At 51.1% G+C, this 19,834-nt stretch overlaps 1 protein-coding gene across 1 annotated transcript in view; it reads right to left on the reverse strand.

Moving 5' to 3' along the window:
• The window catches only part of LOC102184573 (liprin-alpha-1-like), a 118,225-nt gene continuing 99,001 nt past the window's right edge, over window positions 611–19,834 (reverse strand). Inside the window, 7 exon segments of the mRNA XM_018065858.1 lie at window positions 611–834; window positions 11,390–11,495; window positions 12,930–13,043; window positions 13,046–13,092; window positions 13,095–13,131; window positions 13,241–13,281; window positions 13,284–13,321. Coding sequence (XP_017921347.1) covers window positions 611–834; window positions 11,390–11,495; window positions 12,930–13,043; window positions 13,046–13,092; window positions 13,095–13,131; window positions 13,241–13,281; window positions 13,284–13,321 — 607 coding nt within the window.

Genomic DNA, 19,834 nt, shown 5'->3' on the forward strand with positions numbered 1-19,834 from the left:
TCACTTCCCTGGTCCCAAACTTCCGTGGAGCCCCCACACCTTCTGGAATAAGTCCAAACCCCTCAGCCTAGCCTTCCCTCCCATCTGACCTCCTGCACACCCCCATCCCCCCACCTCCCCTCTCAGAACCTCAGCTCTGCCAGCTGCATCTGCTGTCCCCCCAGCCAGGCCGAGCATCTTCTTGCCCACAGTTCTCCTTGCCATTTCTCCCTCATCCCTTGTCGCAGCCTGCTTTATTCTCTGAGCCTTGATAGGATCTTCCCTCTGCCTGGAAGAAAAACGCAAGTGGAAATGCCTTTCCCCAGTGGGGACCGTCGGCTCCACTCCCTGGGCAGCTGACTCTCTTTGGAGGCTCAGTGAAGGCAGGGCTTCCGCTTCTGGTCCCCAGGGCTTGGCATGTGGGCCTAGGAGGGCCAGAGGCATGTTCCATGGCAGCGGGGCAGGGGTGGGAGTCCCTCTGCCCCTCCTCCTGCGTCTTCCTCACACAGCCCTACTGCCGTTCTGCCCCAGAAAACCAGCAGTGTTTCGAGAAACACCGGTGGCCACCCGTCTGATACCTGAAGGAGGAAGACCACTACCAGCGGGCCCGGAAGGAGCGCGAGAAGGAGGACTATGTGCACCTGAAGCGGCCGCCCAAGCGGCGCTGGCTGTTCTGGAATAGTCCGTCCTCGGCGTCCTCTTCAGCCCCCTCCTCGGCGTCCTCTTCAGCCCCCTCCTCGGCGTCCCCATCCTCCTCCTCGGCTGTGCTCTGAGATGCTGCCACCCTCTTCTGACCCTGCTGCTGTTGTCCCCACTTGTCTTTGCCCCTCTGCTCCTCCGCATCGCCCCCTCCACCTCCCAGGGACAGAGGACCCGCATAACCAGGACCCTTTGGGTGGAGCTGCTCTCAGCAGCCAACATAGCTCAGCATGGAGAGGAGGGAGCCTGGCCTCGTGGACCAGAGCAGTGGCCCTGTGCAGAGGTCCTGCTTCCACGGCCGGCCGGGAGACAGCTCCTGGGAGACGGGCATCGGGGAGAGAGCTGAGGACCGTGGCATCCTGTCTGTGGGTCGGAGAACCCTAGCATCAAAGGGGAAACTCTCCTGCTGGGAGGCTGTGTGTCCTGGTCTGTGCAGGCAGCCCCCTTCCTGGGAGCAGCAGTGGGCAGGCAGGGTCCTACCTCTGTTGGCCCCACGTCTCCATCTATGGACTTGAAGGGTTGCAGAGGCTTTGTGGGCCTTTCCACGTGGAGCCTGCTCAAATCCTCACTGGAAAAGTCAGGGTAGAAATTAAGCCTTCAGAGCCCAACTCCAGGCCTCCACCCCTGTGCTGCAGCTGCCAGAAGCCGCAAGTGGAAGGCTTGCCCTCTGCTGACATTGCCTCCAGGGCTGTGGGCAACCAGGCCTGAGAAGGTGGCAGAGGATTTTCAGAGCTGCAGCCCTGGAAGCAGTGCTTCTTGGTGCAATGAGAAACTTCTCTTTCCCCTTATCCTTTACCGCTCAGGTTTGGAGACGGAAACCCAAGGAAACACTGGAACGGGGGAGAGAAAGTAGAGGGTGATGGGACCAGAGTACAGCAATCCCAGGCTCCTTTGGACTCCTCCCCCGCTGCTGGCTGCACAGCTTCTTATGGAGAGAGGGTAAATTTTGCAAAAAAAATGCAGACAATAATGAACAAAATCACCACCGACAAAAACATTGTGGCCTCTATCCCCTCAAAGGAAGAAAAGCAGAAAAAGACCCTGGATGTCTCTCATTTTTATAAAGCCAAGCAGGGGTCCCCATGTGGATGAGGCAATGGTCGAGGTGGTAGAAATGACTCCGATGCTTTTCAGGAAAGCAGTGTCACCAACTGTGACCGAGGACATCCTGGCCCCACTGACTGACTCTGGAGGGCATGGTGCGTGCCTTCAGCATGCTGGGGATGAGGTTGCAGGGGTGGGGAGGGTGGGCTCGGGAATCACCATGGTGATGGACCCGTCACGAGAATCAGACTGTTCTCATCTTCAGCAGGTAACTCCATAGGATATGACCGTGTTGAAGGGGTGGGATGTGGTAGGGGTCAAAGGTCAGGGAAAAGGGCACTGACATGGAGAATAGGAGTCCTTGTAAAGAAGGATTGTAATGAAGCACGTGACCTCACTCAGTGCTGGTTGGTGATAACAGGGACGAATGGGGGAATTGAACAGGAGCAAAACCAAGGTCAGTCCAGAGAAGAGGAGGGAGGAGACTGGAGGATGGTGGAGGATTAAGACAGTATCTTGCTGCCCCGTGGGGGAAAGCTGGGCCACAACTGACCCTCTCCTCCTTTTCTAATTCTGATTTGTATCTCACTCCACACACCCTTGTTAGATTCAGAACACAGGGTCACTCTGATGAAGGTGGAGCCAGAGAGACTGAGCTCCTGTCCTCAGCACTCAGGACTCATCTCATCTAAGAAAGATGCTTTAGGGAGAGGAACTGGGTTTTGGTCCCAGGGCCCAGTGTGGGGGGGCTCCACCCTGAATAATCTGGCATAGAGCAAACCCCGCAAAAATGGAACCTCTGCATCCATTTTGTGGTGCCAAGACCTAGAGATCTGAGGTCAAGGCCTTGTCAAGAGAAGGAGCAGGAGGTGGCAGGTCAAGTGCGTCTTGAGTGGCTGTGACCCATGGTGTCCGAGCCCTAGACTTCAAGGCCATGGCTGCCTCCCCTCCAAGTCCTCCAGAGGGCAGGCTTGGAAACCAGACATGTGCTGCCCTCTACTGGCTGGTCAGCTCACTTCTGCTGAGCTCAGGCTGAGGTTGAGGTGAAGGGGAGCCTCCGAGGTGGGGTGTGCTGGTGCCTTCACTATGGGAAGGGTGTAGGAGGGGCCATGGGGGCCTCCCAAGAACTCTAGGGGGATGGGAGAGCCAGGACCTGAAATCCAACGGCAGGGGAATTAGGTCTCCATGAGGTTGCAGGCCTGAGTCATCTGGCCCACTGATGAGGATGCAGAAAGGCCAGCAGGGACAGAAAGGGAAGGTGGCTCAGAAGTGGCAGGAGGCTCACATTTGAGAGGCCACAGAAGGATCCCAGCAAGCAGGGTCTCACCACCCCTTCCCAAGAGCTCTGTCAGAGCCAGTCCATACCTCCAGGGAGCCCAGCAAGCCCAGGTGGGACTTAGATACCACCTGGGGAGGCTGTGGGGGACCTGGGCCAGCAGAGTCAGGGAAGGGCAGGGAGGAGAGGGATGGGGGAGGGGCTGAATTCCAGTCCCCAGGAACCTGGTGCCCAGAAATCCTGAGTCAGAGCAGGAGACACATTCATGAGGGCAAGCTTGAGCCTGAGGCATAAAGGCGAGAAGGAAGGAGCGGGTCACACAGGAAGAACACACACTCCTGCACCCGTGCCACTCAGAGCTACTCTAGGGGAGAATGGGAGGATGGGGGAGAAACACACACACACGCCTCTGTTTATATAAAACTGCATATTTAATTTGGTCATGAATTCATAAACATGAGTATGTTGTACCTAATGGCCTTTCTTGTACTCTTTGATATTTCCAACAAACTCTTCTAAGGTGAGAACTTCCAATGGAGAGAAGAGTGAAAAGATAAACAGCCACTAGTGAAACACTTAATTAAGTGCCTATCGTGGGTCAGGTGCTCACTGGATTGGATATAAAACAGGGCAACTTCATGCTCTCATCAAGCTTACCTTAAATAAACATGATGAACACTGACAAGGCTAATACTTCAGGTGGGCACTAAGGAAGTCCTCTGAGAAAGGGATAAGTGACCTGACACTTGACTGACAAGATTTCATTTCTATCTTCCTCTGAAGATGGAGGCAGAGTGTCCTCCACAAAAGGAACAGCAACAGCAAGAAACACGTGACTTAGGGGAACAGAGGGGCAGTGGGGCAGGACCTCTGAAAGGGAAGAGGAGAGGGCTATCGCACAAGGCCACTGAGGAAGGACCCCCACCACACTCCCCTGGAGCACCATACCCTGAAGGTCCCTAAATACTCAGCCAGTTCTAGTTTGGGTCCAGCCATGGCAGTCTTGGGCACACAAAGTTTTGAGATGGAAAAGATACACTGAGGAGTGCTGCTTTCACAACATCCTCCTGCCACGACTGGAATACTGCAGAGGCAGGTGTGGTGGAAGGAGGGCTGAAGGGCCACCAAAGTGTTTTTTAAAGTAAGAGGAAGTGACCTGCCCTCCCTGGACTGAGGGTGCTGCGGTGCATCTTCCACACTAAGAGTCGTCAAGCAAGGAAACCTCCCACTAAGAACTGGGAAGGGCAGATGGAGGAGGAGCCAGAGAAGGGGAGGAGACACCAGGAGAGGCCCCCTTGCCTGTCGTCATTCTGAAAACAAGATCACAATAGAGACCGGGCAAGACGGCAGAGCAGAAAGACCCTGAGCTTGGGTCCTCTCACGGGCAGCCCAAATCACAGCTATCTGCAGAACAAGCACTGATAAAAAAGACAGGAGCCCGCCAGCGTAGGTCTTCTACAACTACAGACAGAAAGCAGGAACCACACTGAGATGGCTGGCGCGGGCAGACTCACAGTATCATCAATACCATACTCCTGGGTGGACAACCCACAGAGTAGAGAATCATGTTGCAGGGTTTTCCCATAGGAGCGTTCTGGCCCCCGAGTTGGGCTTTCCAGCCCAGGGATCCCGCATCAGCAAGATGAACCCCCAGAGCATTTGGCTTTGAAGGCAAGCAGGGTCCTAATTTTGCGTGTCCCGCAAGACTGGAGCAAACAGAGACTCAGTCTTAAAGAGCACACACATGCACTGGGAGCTAGGGTAAAAGTGGTCACTTGATGGGAACCTGGGTTAGAGCCGCCTGCTGGTCTGAAAGAGTGTCCCAGAGAGGCAGTGGGTGGGTGCGGCTCAGGCTGTGGGTATAGACACTGGTAACAGCTATACTTTTCACACTGTCCATGGGATTCTCATGGCAAGAATAGCGGAGTGGATTGCCATTTCCTTTTCCAGTGGACCATGTTTTGTCAGAACTCTTCACCATGACCCACCCATCTTGGGTGGCACTGCAGAGCATAGCTCATAGCTTCACTGAAATATGCAAGCCCCTTTGCCACGACAAGACTGTGAACCATAACGGGGATTGACAGAGGAGCCTGGCAGGCTAGTCTATGGGGTCACAAAGCGTTGGACACAACTTAGCGACTGAACAGTAACAGCCATACTTGAAAGCTTCTTCTACTGGTGGACACGGGTGCTGACAGGCACTGCAGTGGGATCTGCCCTCTAGTTCATTAGCCCCAGTAGCTAATGAGCCTGTAGGCACCAGTGCTGGGATGTTGTTATTGTTGTTCAGTTGCCAAGTCAGCTTGGCAGCATGCGAACAGACTGCAGTGTGCCAGGCTTCCCTGTCCTTCACTATCTCCCAGAATTTGTTCAAACGCATGTCCATTGAGTCAGTGATGCCACCCAACCATTTCACTCTTTGTTGCCCTGTTCTCCTTCTGCACTCAATCTTTCCTAGCATCAGGGTCTTTTCCAATAACTCAGCTCTTTGCATCAGGTGGCCAAGGGTATTGGAGCTTCAGCTTCAGCATCAGTTCTTCCAATGAATATTCAGGATTGATTTACTTTAGGATTGACAGGTTTGATCTTGCTGTCCAAGGGACTCTCAAGAGTCTTCTCCAGCACCACATTTCAAAAGCATCAATTCTCAGCCTTTTTGGTCCAACTCTCACATCTGTTCATGACTACTGGAAAAATTATACCTTTGACTATACAGACCTTTGTCAGAAAGTAATGTCTCTGCTTTTTAACACACTGTCTAGGTTTGTCACAGCTTTTCTTCCAAAAAGCAAGTGTCTTTTAATTTCATGATTGCAGTCATTGTACACAGTGCTGGGATGCTTCAGCCCAAACAAGTAACAGCCCCACCCATCATTTGAGAGCTGAGTAAAGATGTTGTGAGCCGACCGCCACCTCTAGGCATGCCTCTAGACATGGCACTGCCCACCAGTGGGCCAAGACCTAGCTTCTCCCACCAGTGGGCAGGTAAGGGCCCTGCCCTCCAGGAAACCTTCACTAGCCTCTGGACAGCCTCACCCACCAGGGGGCAGAATGCAAGAAAACCACAGTCCTGCAGACTGTGGACGCAACCTGTACACAGCAGGTGACACCCTGTCCTAGGACCAGCTAGGCCCCAACCCTGCCTATTAGCAGGCCAATACAAGCTTCAGGACATGCCAGATTCGATCCCCAACTGTGTCAGGAACTACCCACTACCCCCACCCTGCACCAGTGATCTGACACCAACTCGGGATACCTGGGCCCTATGGCCAGACTCCAGGGCATGGCTCTCCCTGCCAGTCATCTGGCACTAACCCCAGGACCTGGCTTCCCCCACCAGTGGGTGGGCAACAGCCCTGGAGTTTTCTGGACCCTGGCCATGCCCACCAGTGAGCCAGCCGTAGCTCCAGGTCCCATGGGGTTCTGCAGCCAGCTTCCTTGTGACCAGGTACCACTAATGAAGAGCTGGCAGCCTCCACACAAGGTAGGCCCTAGCAACCAGGCCTATGACACCGCCTACATAGTCCACCCCCAACAACAGAGGGAACACCCCCTAGAGCAGGGGTCCCCAACCTCCAGGATCTAATGCCTGATGATCTGAGGTGGAGCTGATGTGATAATAGCCAAAATAAAGTGCATAGAATTGCCAATAAGATATTGAATAGAAGTAGTAAAACAGGGCATCCTGGTCTTATTCTCGATTTTACAGGAAAAGCTTTTTGTCTCACTACTGGATAAACTCTTTGAAAAAGCCCTTTGATTTTTTTTTTTTTTTTATGATGATTACCTTGTCTTTCTAAAACCCAGGAACAACATTAAGCAAAATGAAGAGGCCAAGACTCAGAGAAACATGGCTCAGTATTTTAAGAAGTATGAAGATATATTTGGTCCCTCAGAGGATTTACAGAACAAAGAATTTGGACCACAGCTTAGTTTGCCACTTCAAGCAGAGCCGTATTGGAGAAGCCTAGAAGTTTTAAAAGCAGAAAAGTTTTCTTGGAATATCTTACCAAAACTTTGAGATCGGCTTCGAGAATTCTTATAATAAGTAGGAATGACTTGTCAATATTACAAAACTGATTTCCTAGCTTCCCTTTTATTCTTGTGTGAAAACCAATAGCCCGGTCAAGATTGTAAAGTAATGGAAAAGTATGTTTAGTCACTGGAAAATTCTTTCAGGGGCAATATAAGCATATGTATCATACAAAGCAACCAATTGTCTTTTTCTTTCTTGGGAAGGTAATAATATGAACAGACTTGTTCACAAAGGAAAAAATCGATCAACGTTTTAAAGAGACAGCTGGTATTAATTCCCTGTGGCAGAGTGGAGATGCACACAAGGAGGGAAAAGCCCAAGAACTTTTGCTTTGGTTAAAGGGACAAGTGGAAAAGAATTGTTTGTGCAAGGATATAGATCAGTGGAAAAAATTACAATACCCATCATACCTGCTTTTTTGGATCAACTTAGAAGTGGTAGTAGCATAGGAAAAATAATCTTTATAATACCTGGGGTTTTCCATTGGAGACCCACAGGGTTTTGACAGGTTATGTGAAAGTCTAATCTTCTCCCTCCAGTTATGTGGACACAATAGCACTTAATTTTTTTTAGACCCAAGATCTAGCCTTTAATTTGACAGATTTATAGATACGGCCTCTGACTTCTTGGCCCTGTCTGTGCAACATTTATATTTCCTCTTAAGCATGCTGTGAGTCCCATATGGACTGTGGTGAAAAAGGAAGGAATGAGAGATGTGGAAGCTCTCAGATATCTCCCTTGGTGTGGACAACACCACTGAAGGCAAACTACGGTGGAGCTATGGATGGAATTGAGCGTCCCTGGTGGCTCAGATGCAGGGGAACCTGGGTTTGATCCCTGGGTAGGGAAGATCCCCTGGAGGAGGAAACGGCAACCCATTCCAGTATTCATGACTGGGAAATCCCATGGACAGAGGAGCCTGGTGGGCTACAGTCCACGGGGTCACAAAGAGTTGGACATGAATTAGTGACTAAAACAACAAGCTCTTCATATCCAGACACCTTGACAAGCCCACATTGTACATGAACAGGAAAGGCACAAGAACCTTTCCTGTGATGTGAATGGAAATTAAAACCACAATACTGTGGCGCCCCATTTTTACTTCTTAGAGTAGCAAAGAATTTCAGTTCAATGTGGCGAGGGTTTCGGGGAACAAGGAAACTCTTTTACTCTTCAGTTCAGTTCAGTTGCTCACTCGTGTCCAACTCTTTGCGACCCGATGAACTGCAGCACATCAGGCTTCTCTGTCCATCACCAACTCCCAGAGTTTACTCTAACTCATGTCCATTGAGTCAGTGATGCCATCCAACCATCTCGTCCTCTGTCATCCCTTCTCCTCCTGCCTTCAGTCTTTCCCAGCATCAGGGTCTTTTCAAATGAGTCCGCTCCTTGCATCAGGTGGCTGTAGTATTGGAGTTTCAGCTTCAGCATCAGTGCTTCCAATGAACACTCAGGACTGATCTCCTTTAGGATGGACTGGTTGGATCTCCTTGCAGTCCAAGGGACTCTCAAGAGTCTTCTCCAACACCACAGTTCAAAAGCATCAATTCTTCAGTGCTCAGCTTTCTTTATAGTCCAACTCTCACATCCATACATGACTACTGGAAAAACCATAGCCTTAACTAGATGCTCCTTTGTGGACAAAGTACTGTCTCTGCTTTTTTAATATGCTGTCTAGTTTGGTCATAACTTTCCTTCCAAAGAGTAAGTGTCTTTTAATTTTCATGGCTGCATCACCATCTGCAGTGATTTTGGAGTCCCCAAAAAATAAATCTTTCACTGTTTCCCCATCTATTTGCCGTGAAGTGATGGGACTGGATGCCATGATCTTAGTTTTCTGAATGTTTACTCTTAGTGTGAGTTAAAATGGTCCAGCCTTTTTTTTGAGGGCTTTGTCATTATCTGAGCAAACGTATAAAATTCTCTAACCCACTGACACAACAATTTCACTTCTAAGAATTTACCCAATAGACAATACACATACATGTATGACTCATACAAGTATATGCTACCACTCCAGTATTCTTGTCTAGGAAATCTCATGGGCAGAGGAGCTTGGTGGGCTACAGTCCATGGGGTCACAAAGAGTTGGACACGACTGAGCAACTAACACACACACATATGCTCACACACAACATACACACACACAACAGCTGTTATCGCCCCTACTCACTTGACAAAAGCATGTATTGTTGTTGCTGTTGTTCAGTTGCTCAGCCGTGGGCTACTCTTTGTGACCCCATGTCCTGCAGCACACCAGGCTTGTCTCTCCTTCAGTATCTCCTGGAGTTTCCTGAGACTCATGCCCATCGAGTTGATGATGTCATCCAACCGTGCATTACCTTCTATTTCATTTTCGTTGTGTAGACTGCTTGTATTCTGACCAGACGATTCTGTTAATATAACAGCTTTCTTATTCTCCCTTCCCATTTTTTACTTCAGAAGTCTTTTTCTTTTCCATACTGTGTCTTACATGCGTTGTCTAACACAGAGTTTGTTCAGTGGTCATGGATCTTGATTTTATGGAGACATTTTTCATTTCCTGGGTCTATTGAAGCTTCCCATGTGGCTATTATTGGGCTTCTCGGGCTGAGGCAGCTGGGGGCCGTGTCTGCCCTGCAGAGAGGACAGTAAACCGGAGCAGGTGCGCTGCGTCTGCAGGGAAGCGGGTGCGCATTTCCCAGGCTGGGTAACTTGAGAGGTCTGCCTTTACTCTTTTGAGGTACCAGCTGGGGTCGGCTTCCTCTGTAGTTCCGCCCCGTCCCCCTTGTGCCCAGATCGGACTCAGCCGGGAATGGCAGGGCTTGTCACACTCGTAGGCCAGCACCTGCTTGAGAGAGGGGCGCCCCCACGACCAGAGTGTCATCCCTGCTTCCTGCAGCGCTCTGCCTGGTGCTGACTGTCTAAGAAGAAACAGAGTCTCGTCAGTGCAGGACCAAGGCCAGTCTAGGGGAGAAAGCTGTTTTGATCAGAAGTTGGGAGAATCGCTGAGCTTTCACTCTGGCCATAGTTTGGAACAGTTCTCGCTGACTTCTTAGTGATGAAGAGTCACACTGGGGGATCCTTTGGGCATGCTGCTGCCTCCGTGTTCCCTTGTTGATGTTTTCTGGGTGCGACCCCTGAAGCTGCAGATGGGTGGTCTCTGCCACAGGTTTTTGGAGGCCACGGTGCTCTGGATCGGCTATTAACTGTGGGCTTCGGATCTAGCCTGCGAGGGAGAGAAAGGAACAGCTCCAGACTGGAAAGTAAAACCCGCTTTGCTCCTCGGCCGTAGAAGAACGCGCGCCCTGAGCTGCCTGCAGGGTTGTCAGAGGTGGTGGTGACCCGGTGGGGGTTGGACCCTAAGCTGCCACTGAAGTTCCAGATAGACAAGTGGGAGAGGAGTTGGTAGTGCGCCGGCAGGCCCCTCGCTTTATTGTAGGAGGGAGCCAAGGTGGGGGTGACTCCCTGAGTAGAAACTAGGCTTTGGACGAGCCGCCTCCTCGCCCGGCATCGGGTCATGCGTCAGTCATCTGTCCTGTGTCCTCAGTGTCCACAAAGAGGTCCACGACCACTCTCCATTCTGCCGAGGGAGCCTGGTGCCTTCCTCTCAGGGTCGGGCCTGGGCGACTAGGGCAGCATGGGGCCGCTCAGAGTCTGGGGTGTAAGTATTTTTAGCTTCCTGGCCACCACAGGGTCTTGAGCGGCTCCTGAACTAGCTGTATTGTCTTGACACAAAGTTAGGCATAGATTTTCTGTAAATGAACAGATGTCCTGAAACATCTGCATGTTCCAGAAAGCTTTATTTACAAAGAACCTCGGTGCTGGATGTGGGCCACGGGCCATGGCTTCCTGACCACACAGCGGAAAGCTCGGGTGGACTGCTCGGTCAGCGTGTGGCCTTGAGAGGTCACCAGACCCCCTTCCCTGACTGGGGGGTGACGAGGCGCTGGCGGGCCCCACTGCACAGCTGGGCGGGCTGGATGTGTGGCAGGTGTTGACACTGACCGTGCCGTGTGCCTGAAGCCTGCCATCTGTGTTCCAGTGTGTGCCCTGATTCCTGGGTCACGTGCTTTGACAGTGTCCCACCTGAAGAGGGTGATTACTGCCAGCAGTCCTCCTGGAAGTGGGCTTAGGAGTCGCTGGCAGGCTGCTGGCTCTGTGGTTCTGGTTGGGGGCTGGCCTCCTGTTTCTTCAAGCCCAGGCACCTCAGAAGGCCCCCTATGGCTGGGGTCCTTGGGAGACTTCCGGGGAGCCTGGTGTGGAGAGGGTTCAGGGACACCTGACTGGGGGCCCTGGTGTCGCGATGCCCCCTGGAGTTAGCTCCCTCTGGGCCGGCTTCCACGTTGAGTGACTTTGTTTGCATCACCCACACTGAGCAGAAGTGCAGGCCGCCTCAGGGTCGGGCGGGGGGGGGGCGTCCAGTGTGGCAATGCTGGTGGGTGTCTGATGCTTCACTTTGGCCCCTGTTCCAGTCAGCTGTCGGCCACGAGTATCAGTCAAAGCTCTCCAAGCACTGCTGGCAGGTTGACTCTGTCTGGGGGTTTGGAGGCAAGTTTGGTGTCCAGGGGGACAGAGTGGACCAGGTGAGTGAAGCGTTGTGAGCAGAGAAGAATTGGGCTAGTGGTTTCCCCTTGGGGGTCAGGAAGGGGGCTCCTGGGTGCTGGCCACATGCAAGTGCTTCATTACCAAAAAGGTGTCATGTGTGCCTGTCTTTGGCACGTGTGTGAAGCTCCCACAAGATGGTTTTAAGACCTCAGGAGAGGGCAGTACTGGAACCCACCCCTGCTTCAAGCTACCTCGGCATTCTTGCCAACCACATAATCCCACCATGGAATTATCCGTGACATGGCTTCTGTCTACATGGGGTATCCTGTGTTGAGCTTGCCACCAAACCCTATAGGATAGATGTCAGGCAGCTTCGGGGGTCTTCTCCTGCAGAGGTCTGTAGAAAAGCCTTGGTCAGAGACCTACTTCTCAGGAACAACACCAGTCTTAGAAACCCAAACTCACTCTTTATCAAGCAAAGAGTTGGCATACATTTTAAGGAGGGTATCCAGTAAACTAAGAGGTCTATGCTAGTGGGATCTTAGAGCAGAGACAACTGTGCCAGAACCTTAAGCCCATGAAAGAGAACAAGTTGACATGGATGAACTCACCACCCAGAGCCACCATAAGAAGTATATTAGTTAGCTTGCACTGTGTAACAAACAACCTCAGAACCTAGTGGCTTAAAATAATGTGTATTTATTATTTCAGGTTCTTTCGGTGGGGTCAGAAATTCAGAAATGGCTTAGCTGTGTGATTCTGGCTTGGGGTTATCGTCAAGATGTCATGTAGGGCTGCAGGTATCTGAAGGTGGTTCTGGGGCTGGAAGGTCAGCCTGCAAGATGGCACACTCACAGGGCTGTTGGTGGAGCCTCAGCTCCTTACCACGTGGACCTCTCCTCAGGCTGCTTGAGCGTCCTCACAACATGGAGGCTGGCTTCACCCAGGGCAGGAAGTCCAAGAGAGAGTGAGGAAGAGTCTGACATGCCTCTGACGGCCCTCTTTTCAGTAGTTCCATGCTGTCATTTCTACCTTATGCTATTCATTAGAAGTGAGTCACTAGGCTCGGTCCATACTTAAGGGGAGGGAGATTGGGTTCCTTTCTGAGCAGAGGAATACCCCCAAACTTGAGGACATAATTTAAAACCACCACAGCAAAACCCCAGGGACAGCAGTATTCTGGGAGCTTCTTTCAGCTTAGACTTTGTGACCAACTACGGGATGGTATCAACTGTCGCCAGCCCCCCTCCCACCTCCCCAGTTAGAAAGCGGCCTCAGCTGGCCGTGTCTACGGGGCCTAAGTAGAGAACCCCGGAAGCGACACAAACCGGGCCGAACTCTCCCTAGGGAAGGAGGGAGGCATACCATTCTGGACGGGGCGGAGCGGCGGGTCAGGGACATGCTCTCCTGGATCACCAGCCGCAGCTTCAGCTGGTGCAGCGGGTTGCTGACGCCGATCTCACGCTGGATCTCCGTGTCCAACAGGGCGACAGGGTGGACATGATGGCGCCGCTCTTCACGTTGGCTGGCAAGCAGCCACCTACCAGGCCGGGATCCCGGCCCAGAGCTGGGGACAGGAGACAGGAGGCAGGAGGTTATGCCTGGCTGTGGAGGGACTGACACACCCAGCCCAGGACTAGGGTGCGGGTGCGGGTGGGGGTGGGGCGCCTACACACCTCCAGCCAGACCACAACACTTGGCCCCTCCCACTGTGCCAAGGCCCGCCTTGTCTCCCGGCTTCCTCCAGCAACTCATGCCTGCAAGTAAGGAAACATTCAAAATTCAAGAATCACTACTACACACGGGTATAAAACAAGTTAACCTAAGTATTTATTTTCTTCAGAAATTTGAAAAGTGAAAGAGTATGTATCTCATCATTTCCCTTTAATCTTCTAAACCATCTACTTAATGAGAGTTCAGACATATTACAAAGAACCCCTGAGTCATGAAATGCTGACTTATCCCCGCAATTCCTTACAGAATCACCTCCTTCCCGATGAAAGTATTATTGCCAACCTTAAAGGATTCAGAAGTCTGCACATCCAAGGGAGGAGGGTAGTCAAGGAAAAACATCCACTCTTCCCTTTCTAAACAGTGAGGACAGATACGTAGAAGAGGAAACCACACCGAGATCTGAGCAGAGGAATCTGTCCCTGAGAGAGCTTCAGGAATGCACACCATTTCACAGCAGACGCGCAAAGAGCAACACAGACTTTCAACACAGAACACTACAACACAGCAAGCAAGGAGAGGGCTGGACGGGGCCTGTTTCTCTCCTGCACTGCTGTTCAGCTAACTAGCTATGTGCTAAATTAAGATCCTGGCTATTCTTTTTTGACTAGGCCACTGTGTGGCTTGCAGGACCCTAGTTCTCCAACCAGGAATCAAACCCCAGGCCTCCTGCAGTGGAAGTGCGGAGTTCTAGCTACTGGACTGCTAGGGAATTCCCTGAAGATACACAGTGGCTTTTCAATACACTCAAATAGCATCAGACTTCACTTAAGACTGTGAAGTCTGTGTATGGTTAAAGCTCGAAATGCTTCACATCAAATTTCAAGTAACTGTTCCTTTACTTCAGCCTTAGGTTTCCTAGAATAGTAAATATTCTATTTTCTAGGAATAATTATACCAGAAAACACTACATGTATCTTAATAGCTCAAAAAGTGAAAGTGGAAGTGTTTTCGCTCAGTCACGTCCAACTTTTGGCGACCCCATGGACTGTAGCCTAGCAGGCTCCTCCCTCCGTGGAATTTTCCAGGCAAGAGTACTAGAGTGGGTTACCATTTCCTTCTCCAGGGGATCTTGGATCTCCCAGGGATCAAACCCAGATTTCCCACATTGCAGGCAGATGCTTTACCATCTGAGCTACCAGGGAAGCCCCTTAATCGCTCAAAGAGAGTTTTTAAAAAAGGCAAACTTTTAAAATTCCCGTATCCCAGGGGAACGAGCATGTACCACATGCCTGGAGTTTGCGTCTCAACCACAACCACCATCCAGAAGCAAATGGAAGACTCGCCTGGCTTCTGCTGGGGTGTATTTCCTTCCTCTGCTATAAGATATCGCATCACTCTGCTGTCAACGGCTCACTCTCAGCTGAAACCTCTCTTTACAGAGACAGCTTCATAGACGAGCCTGGGGGGCTGCCTGTTCTGCTGCAATGACCCTGCTCAGCCTGCCCTGTGGGGCTACTTAGCTAGGACCGCCTCTGCCCCCTCGAGGATGAAATTGGAGTCCCCAAGTGCAATTCATTAAAACACTTGCTTAGCAGTAAACTGACGTGGCATGCTTCCTCACCTTAAAATTAGAGTCACAGGAGAAAGACATTCGGAAGTACAGTGAATTCTATGGGGAACAGATACGCCCAAGAGAAAGCCACACCCTCTGTGGCTGACCACGGGCACTTTAAAGCAGGATATGAGCACCACGGTCAAGCTGTCTTTCCTAACAAGATGGCTGTGTGAGCTTCTTCCCATCAAATGCTCCACACGTGGCACCACCCAGACAACAGGTGTGGCCTTGTTTTCTGAGACTGACCGTCCGCACAGCCCAGCACCTCCTACGAGAGTTCGCTGGGCTCCCCTTCACCAACACCGTGCCCTACTCCTGCAGCGCTGCTCAGCTCAGATCCTGGAGCTGGGGACGAGCCCCACGGGGAGGCTTCAGGACGCACACAGCTCAGCAGACCTGCTGACTCGGCTTCCCCTGCGAGCTGGCGCATGACAGTGTCCACCAAGGGGAAGAGGAAAGACAGCATTTAGAGCAGGAGGTACACGATGCCCGAGGGGAGTCCCCGCACGCCCAGGACACTGCGATGACCAACGGGGACGCGGTGGCCTTGGCCTCCACTCCTCACGGAGCACGTCCAGCACCTGGTGAGCCCGCAGTGCTCTCCCTGGGAGTTTCCACAGAACGTGAAAATCTGAGATTCACCAACACTCAAAAATTCTCTGAAAGTGGAAGCATTGGCTGCGTAAATTTCCCAATTAAAAGAATACCTTTGAGACAAATTGGGGCTTAATAGAAAGAAAATAGTTTTGAGAAACAAACTGATTCTCACATCTATAATGCCATAAATGTTAAACTATATTCAAGTGATATTTTTTCTGGAATACTAAAATATTTTTTCACGTTTTATCGATAAGGCATTTTCCCTGTAGTCAATGTTGTCTCTGGTTGACTGACAGAGCTGAGATTACCCACTGTGGTCAGAAAATCCTCGTACTTTGAATTGTTCTCTGGGAAGCCACCAGAACATCCTAGAATTAGCCATGGTGTAGCAACAGAGCAAAGAAAAACCCACTTGTGCACACGCGCACACGAACACGCACACACAGAGTAAGACGTCTACCTTAACGCCAGATCTAGAGAAACCTGCCTACCAGAAAACACACACACACACACACACACACATCCCTAAACACAGGCACCGAATCCACTGGGATTCCTTTAAAATTATCCTTCCATCACTTTCAAGACAAGAGGCACAGGGCTCCTGAAACTGACGACAAGGCGCGCAGGCTCCTCACTTGCGGGTGTCCCTCACGTCCTCGTGGCTGGTGGTGCGCAGCGCCCCATCTGCAGCCGGTCCAGCCGAAGGGACCGCAGAGAGGTGGGGCTCGAGGTTTCACTTTTGATGGTGGTCTTGTCATCTCGTACCTCTTCCCATAAAGCTGGTAGCTGAGGGAATGAGGTAAGTGTAAAACTGGGTGACAATAGACTGTGTCGAATATGTGATCTGGAGCTCTGTGAATAGCTGAATAGCTGTGGAGTAGCTGTCCCCATGTCGGCGTTTCTGTCATCGAATGTGCCGTTGATGCTCTAGTGTGACCGTCCCGTCCCCCCTCCGGGTGGCAGGGACCCCCACGTGGCAGCCCCCAGGCTTGCTCTCTCCAGCTCATCCACCCTCTAGAAGTTTCCCCACCCTCAGTAGGAGTGGGCGCTGCAGGTGTGTGTGTCTCCTCGTGCCCCGTGTGATATTGCACGACTAACCACAGTCTGTGTTTGCATGCTTCCTCCTGTGCTCTTGGGACCAAGCAGAGTGGCGGGAACACAGAGGCTGGATTGTGCTACAGTCAGGACTTACTCCTGCTGAGCTTTGCGGTGAGTACACGCCGGCCTGGTCCCATGGGGGCACGGAGGCCACTCCCTAGGAGTGGAGGGTCAGCAGGTCTCCAGAGGTCGCGCCGGGAGAGGAGCCCTCAGCAGCAGAGAACGTGACCTTGGCGCTCGCCTGCCACCTGAGTGGTCAGAACATGGCCCGTCTCCCTCGCGTCCGTGCCCACGGGTCTCCCTCCCACAGCAGCAGTGCTGCTGGCCATGCCCTGCATGCACGTTCTCGGAGGGAACAGGGCCCAGAGCATCAGGGGTCACAGGGCTGCCCTGCCCTGGGCCTCTCCATCCAGAGGCCAGTGTTTAACACAGAAGTGCCCCGGCATCTGGGGGTCAGCCACCGCTGAGGGGCCACCCTCCCTTGCAGGCTCTGGGCGGTCCTCTGGTGGGTCCAGCCCGGGAGCCCAGCCCTGCTCGAGCCACTCTGAGAGTAGGAGGCTGTCTGCTCTGTCCTGTTCACGTCTCAGCTAGAAAGCTGGATTGGGTTTTAAGGTTTTTTACCAGCAGCTTTTAGCTATATGTCAGAATAAAGTCAGCCACAGAGTTCTCTCCTTGATCTGCTTGGTCCTTCACGTTTCTCTGAATTCTCAAAGCAGCTGAAGCCCAGAATGGGGTGGGGCGGGCTGTCTGGAGAGGAGGGCCTCGGGCACCAGCTGCCGTCCCAGGACTGACTCGTCTATGTGTTTGTTTCCAGTTGACCCACACTACTTCTGTAGGTGATTATACAGCGTCCAGAATACGACAAGGCTACATTTTGAACTTGATGCAATCTTTAATCTGTCGATACTTGTTATAGGGACCATAAGATATTTTATTGCAGAGTTTTTAATTAGTGAAAAATTCATGAATACCATAGAGAAAATATTTTAAAATTTAATGTTTCTTATATTTATGTAAACTTATGACTTCATTTATATACTTCCTTTTTCTTGTATATCCAGGCTATGAATATCCTTTCAGATCAGTTCATGTTCTGATACCTGATTTTAGTCTTTCTAATGGTTGTACTGTAATACTTGTCTGTATAAATCCTATGAACAAATATAGGGCTTTTGCAAATGATGCATTTATTGTCATTATTCTTGTTTAATTTTTAAATGTTAAACCATGAGATAAGGGGTTTTACTGCGATTGTAAAATCTTCATGACACGGTGTGCATTTTCCTTCCCGAATGTAACCAAGCTCTCCAACAATCACTCTGAAATGAGCGAACTTAATTTCAACCAATTATTGTATTTCAACGACTGACCTAAACTGTACTTTGTTTCTGGGAAGAAATGCTTTTTGTCTGCAGCAGTGAAGCGATTTAAAAGTACTGGGTGTTAAATGTAAGCTTCTAATGAAATTTGGGCTGAAAGGATAACTAGAAGACGACTATGAAAATCTCTCCTGTAACCCAGTCTCTGTGGACCCAGATCCCTCCTCTCCGGTGAGACTCTTCGAGGACCAATCGCGATGCCCTGCACCCGCTGCGGAGCCAATGGAGCTGGAAAGTGAGGGCGCCACCTCCCCGACAGACAGACAGCACGAGTGCAGCTCTGACAAAGGCCTTATTTCTCTGATGTAAATCATCTTTTTACCATCTATTTGTAAACATGTTTAAAGAATGGACCTAGGCATACATTTTTAGATTTTGATGACATAGCCATTTTGGATAGTATAAGTAGCAAATGTAACTTTTACTTTTTCAGCAGCACATTAAAGCAGCCAGCAAGAGATGCGTTCAGGTCATGGTGCCTTATTATGCAGCTGATCTCTCAGCAGACACAGACGGCATGTCTCTTCACATGTGTGTTCTGCCTTTCCTTGTACAATTCATTGTTAACATTCTGATTTTCTATTAATCTCTTGTGAACTTCCTGAATATGTGACAAAGTATGCACAGTCTACTTTTGAACTATTTCTTATGACAGGATTATTTATTGCTTTCTTTCAATAAAGGACTGAAGCAAAATTTCCCCACTGCCAATAAAGAGTGCCGAGGGTAAGCTGTATTCTCAATGAGAACAGACCAGAGCTGGTCATGGCGAGCCCGTGTCATCACACGGACATTCTGTTAAGAGAAACGGGTGGATACAATGGAAAGGCTAGAAGGCGGAAGTATAGGTGTCCCCAAAGGACGACCGACCTGGTATTCATGTCCTTGGCTCCGGAGACAAGGGACTCCATCACTTCAGCACCTGCAGGGACAGGGCCCCTCTGCTGCTGAGGCGTGGGCCAGCAGGCCGAGGGTGGGAACAAAGTGCAGGTGTCGAGGCTCACCGTGGATCCCAGGGCGGGGTGGCCGAGGGCAACCCTGACGTGGACCCGAATGATGCACTAGGGAGTGTACGTGTGCACACTTGTGTGTGGGAGCTTTTCATGTTATTTTAGTCAACAGTCTTTATTATTCATATATCCATAGAAACAAGAATGTAGCAGGGGGAGGTGGGAGGGAGATTCAAGAGGGAGGGGACACACGTACACCTATGGCTAATTCATGTTGCTGTACGGCAGAAAGCAAACCAATATTGCACAGCAATTATGCTTCAGAAAAAAAGAACATAGCAAGGTGGTCAGGAAAGTATGAAACAAAGATTTCTCAGAGAGATTTATAATCACAACTCTGTGTACATCTGGGAACAGGCTGCCCACCACCATCAGACCTTCCCACCAGCATCAGACGTTTAACCTCCAGCGATCAGGCCTTAGTCCAGCATCAAGACCTCCCCCAGCATCAGACCCTAGTCCAGCATCAAGATGTTCCTGCCCCAGCATCAGGGCCCTCCCCCAGCATAAGGCCCTCCTCCAGCATCAGGCCTTAGTCCAGCATCAGAACCTCCCCCAGCATCAGACCCTAGTCCAGCATCAGATGTTCCCGCCCCAGCATCAGGGCCCTCCCCCAGCATAAGGCCCTCCTCCAGCATCAGGCCTTAGTCCAGCATCAGGCCCTCCCCCAGCATCAGGCCCTCCCCCAGCATCAGGCCCTCATCCAGTATCAGACCCTCCCCCAGCATCAGGCCTTCCTCCATCATCAGGCCGTAGTCCAGCATCAGACATTCCCCAGCATCAGGCTCTACCCCAGCATCAGGCCCTCCTCCAGCATCAGGCCTTAGTCCAGCATCAGGGCCCTCCCCAGCATCAGGCCTTAGTCCAGCATCAGGGCCCTCCTGGAGTATC

Source organism: Capra hircus, chromosome 21 (assembly GCF_001704415.2).
Source record: "Capra hircus breed San Clemente chromosome 21, ASM170441v1, whole genome shotgun sequence".
Taxonomy (NCBI): Eukaryota; Metazoa; Chordata; class Mammalia; order Artiodactyla; family Bovidae; genus Capra; species Capra hircus.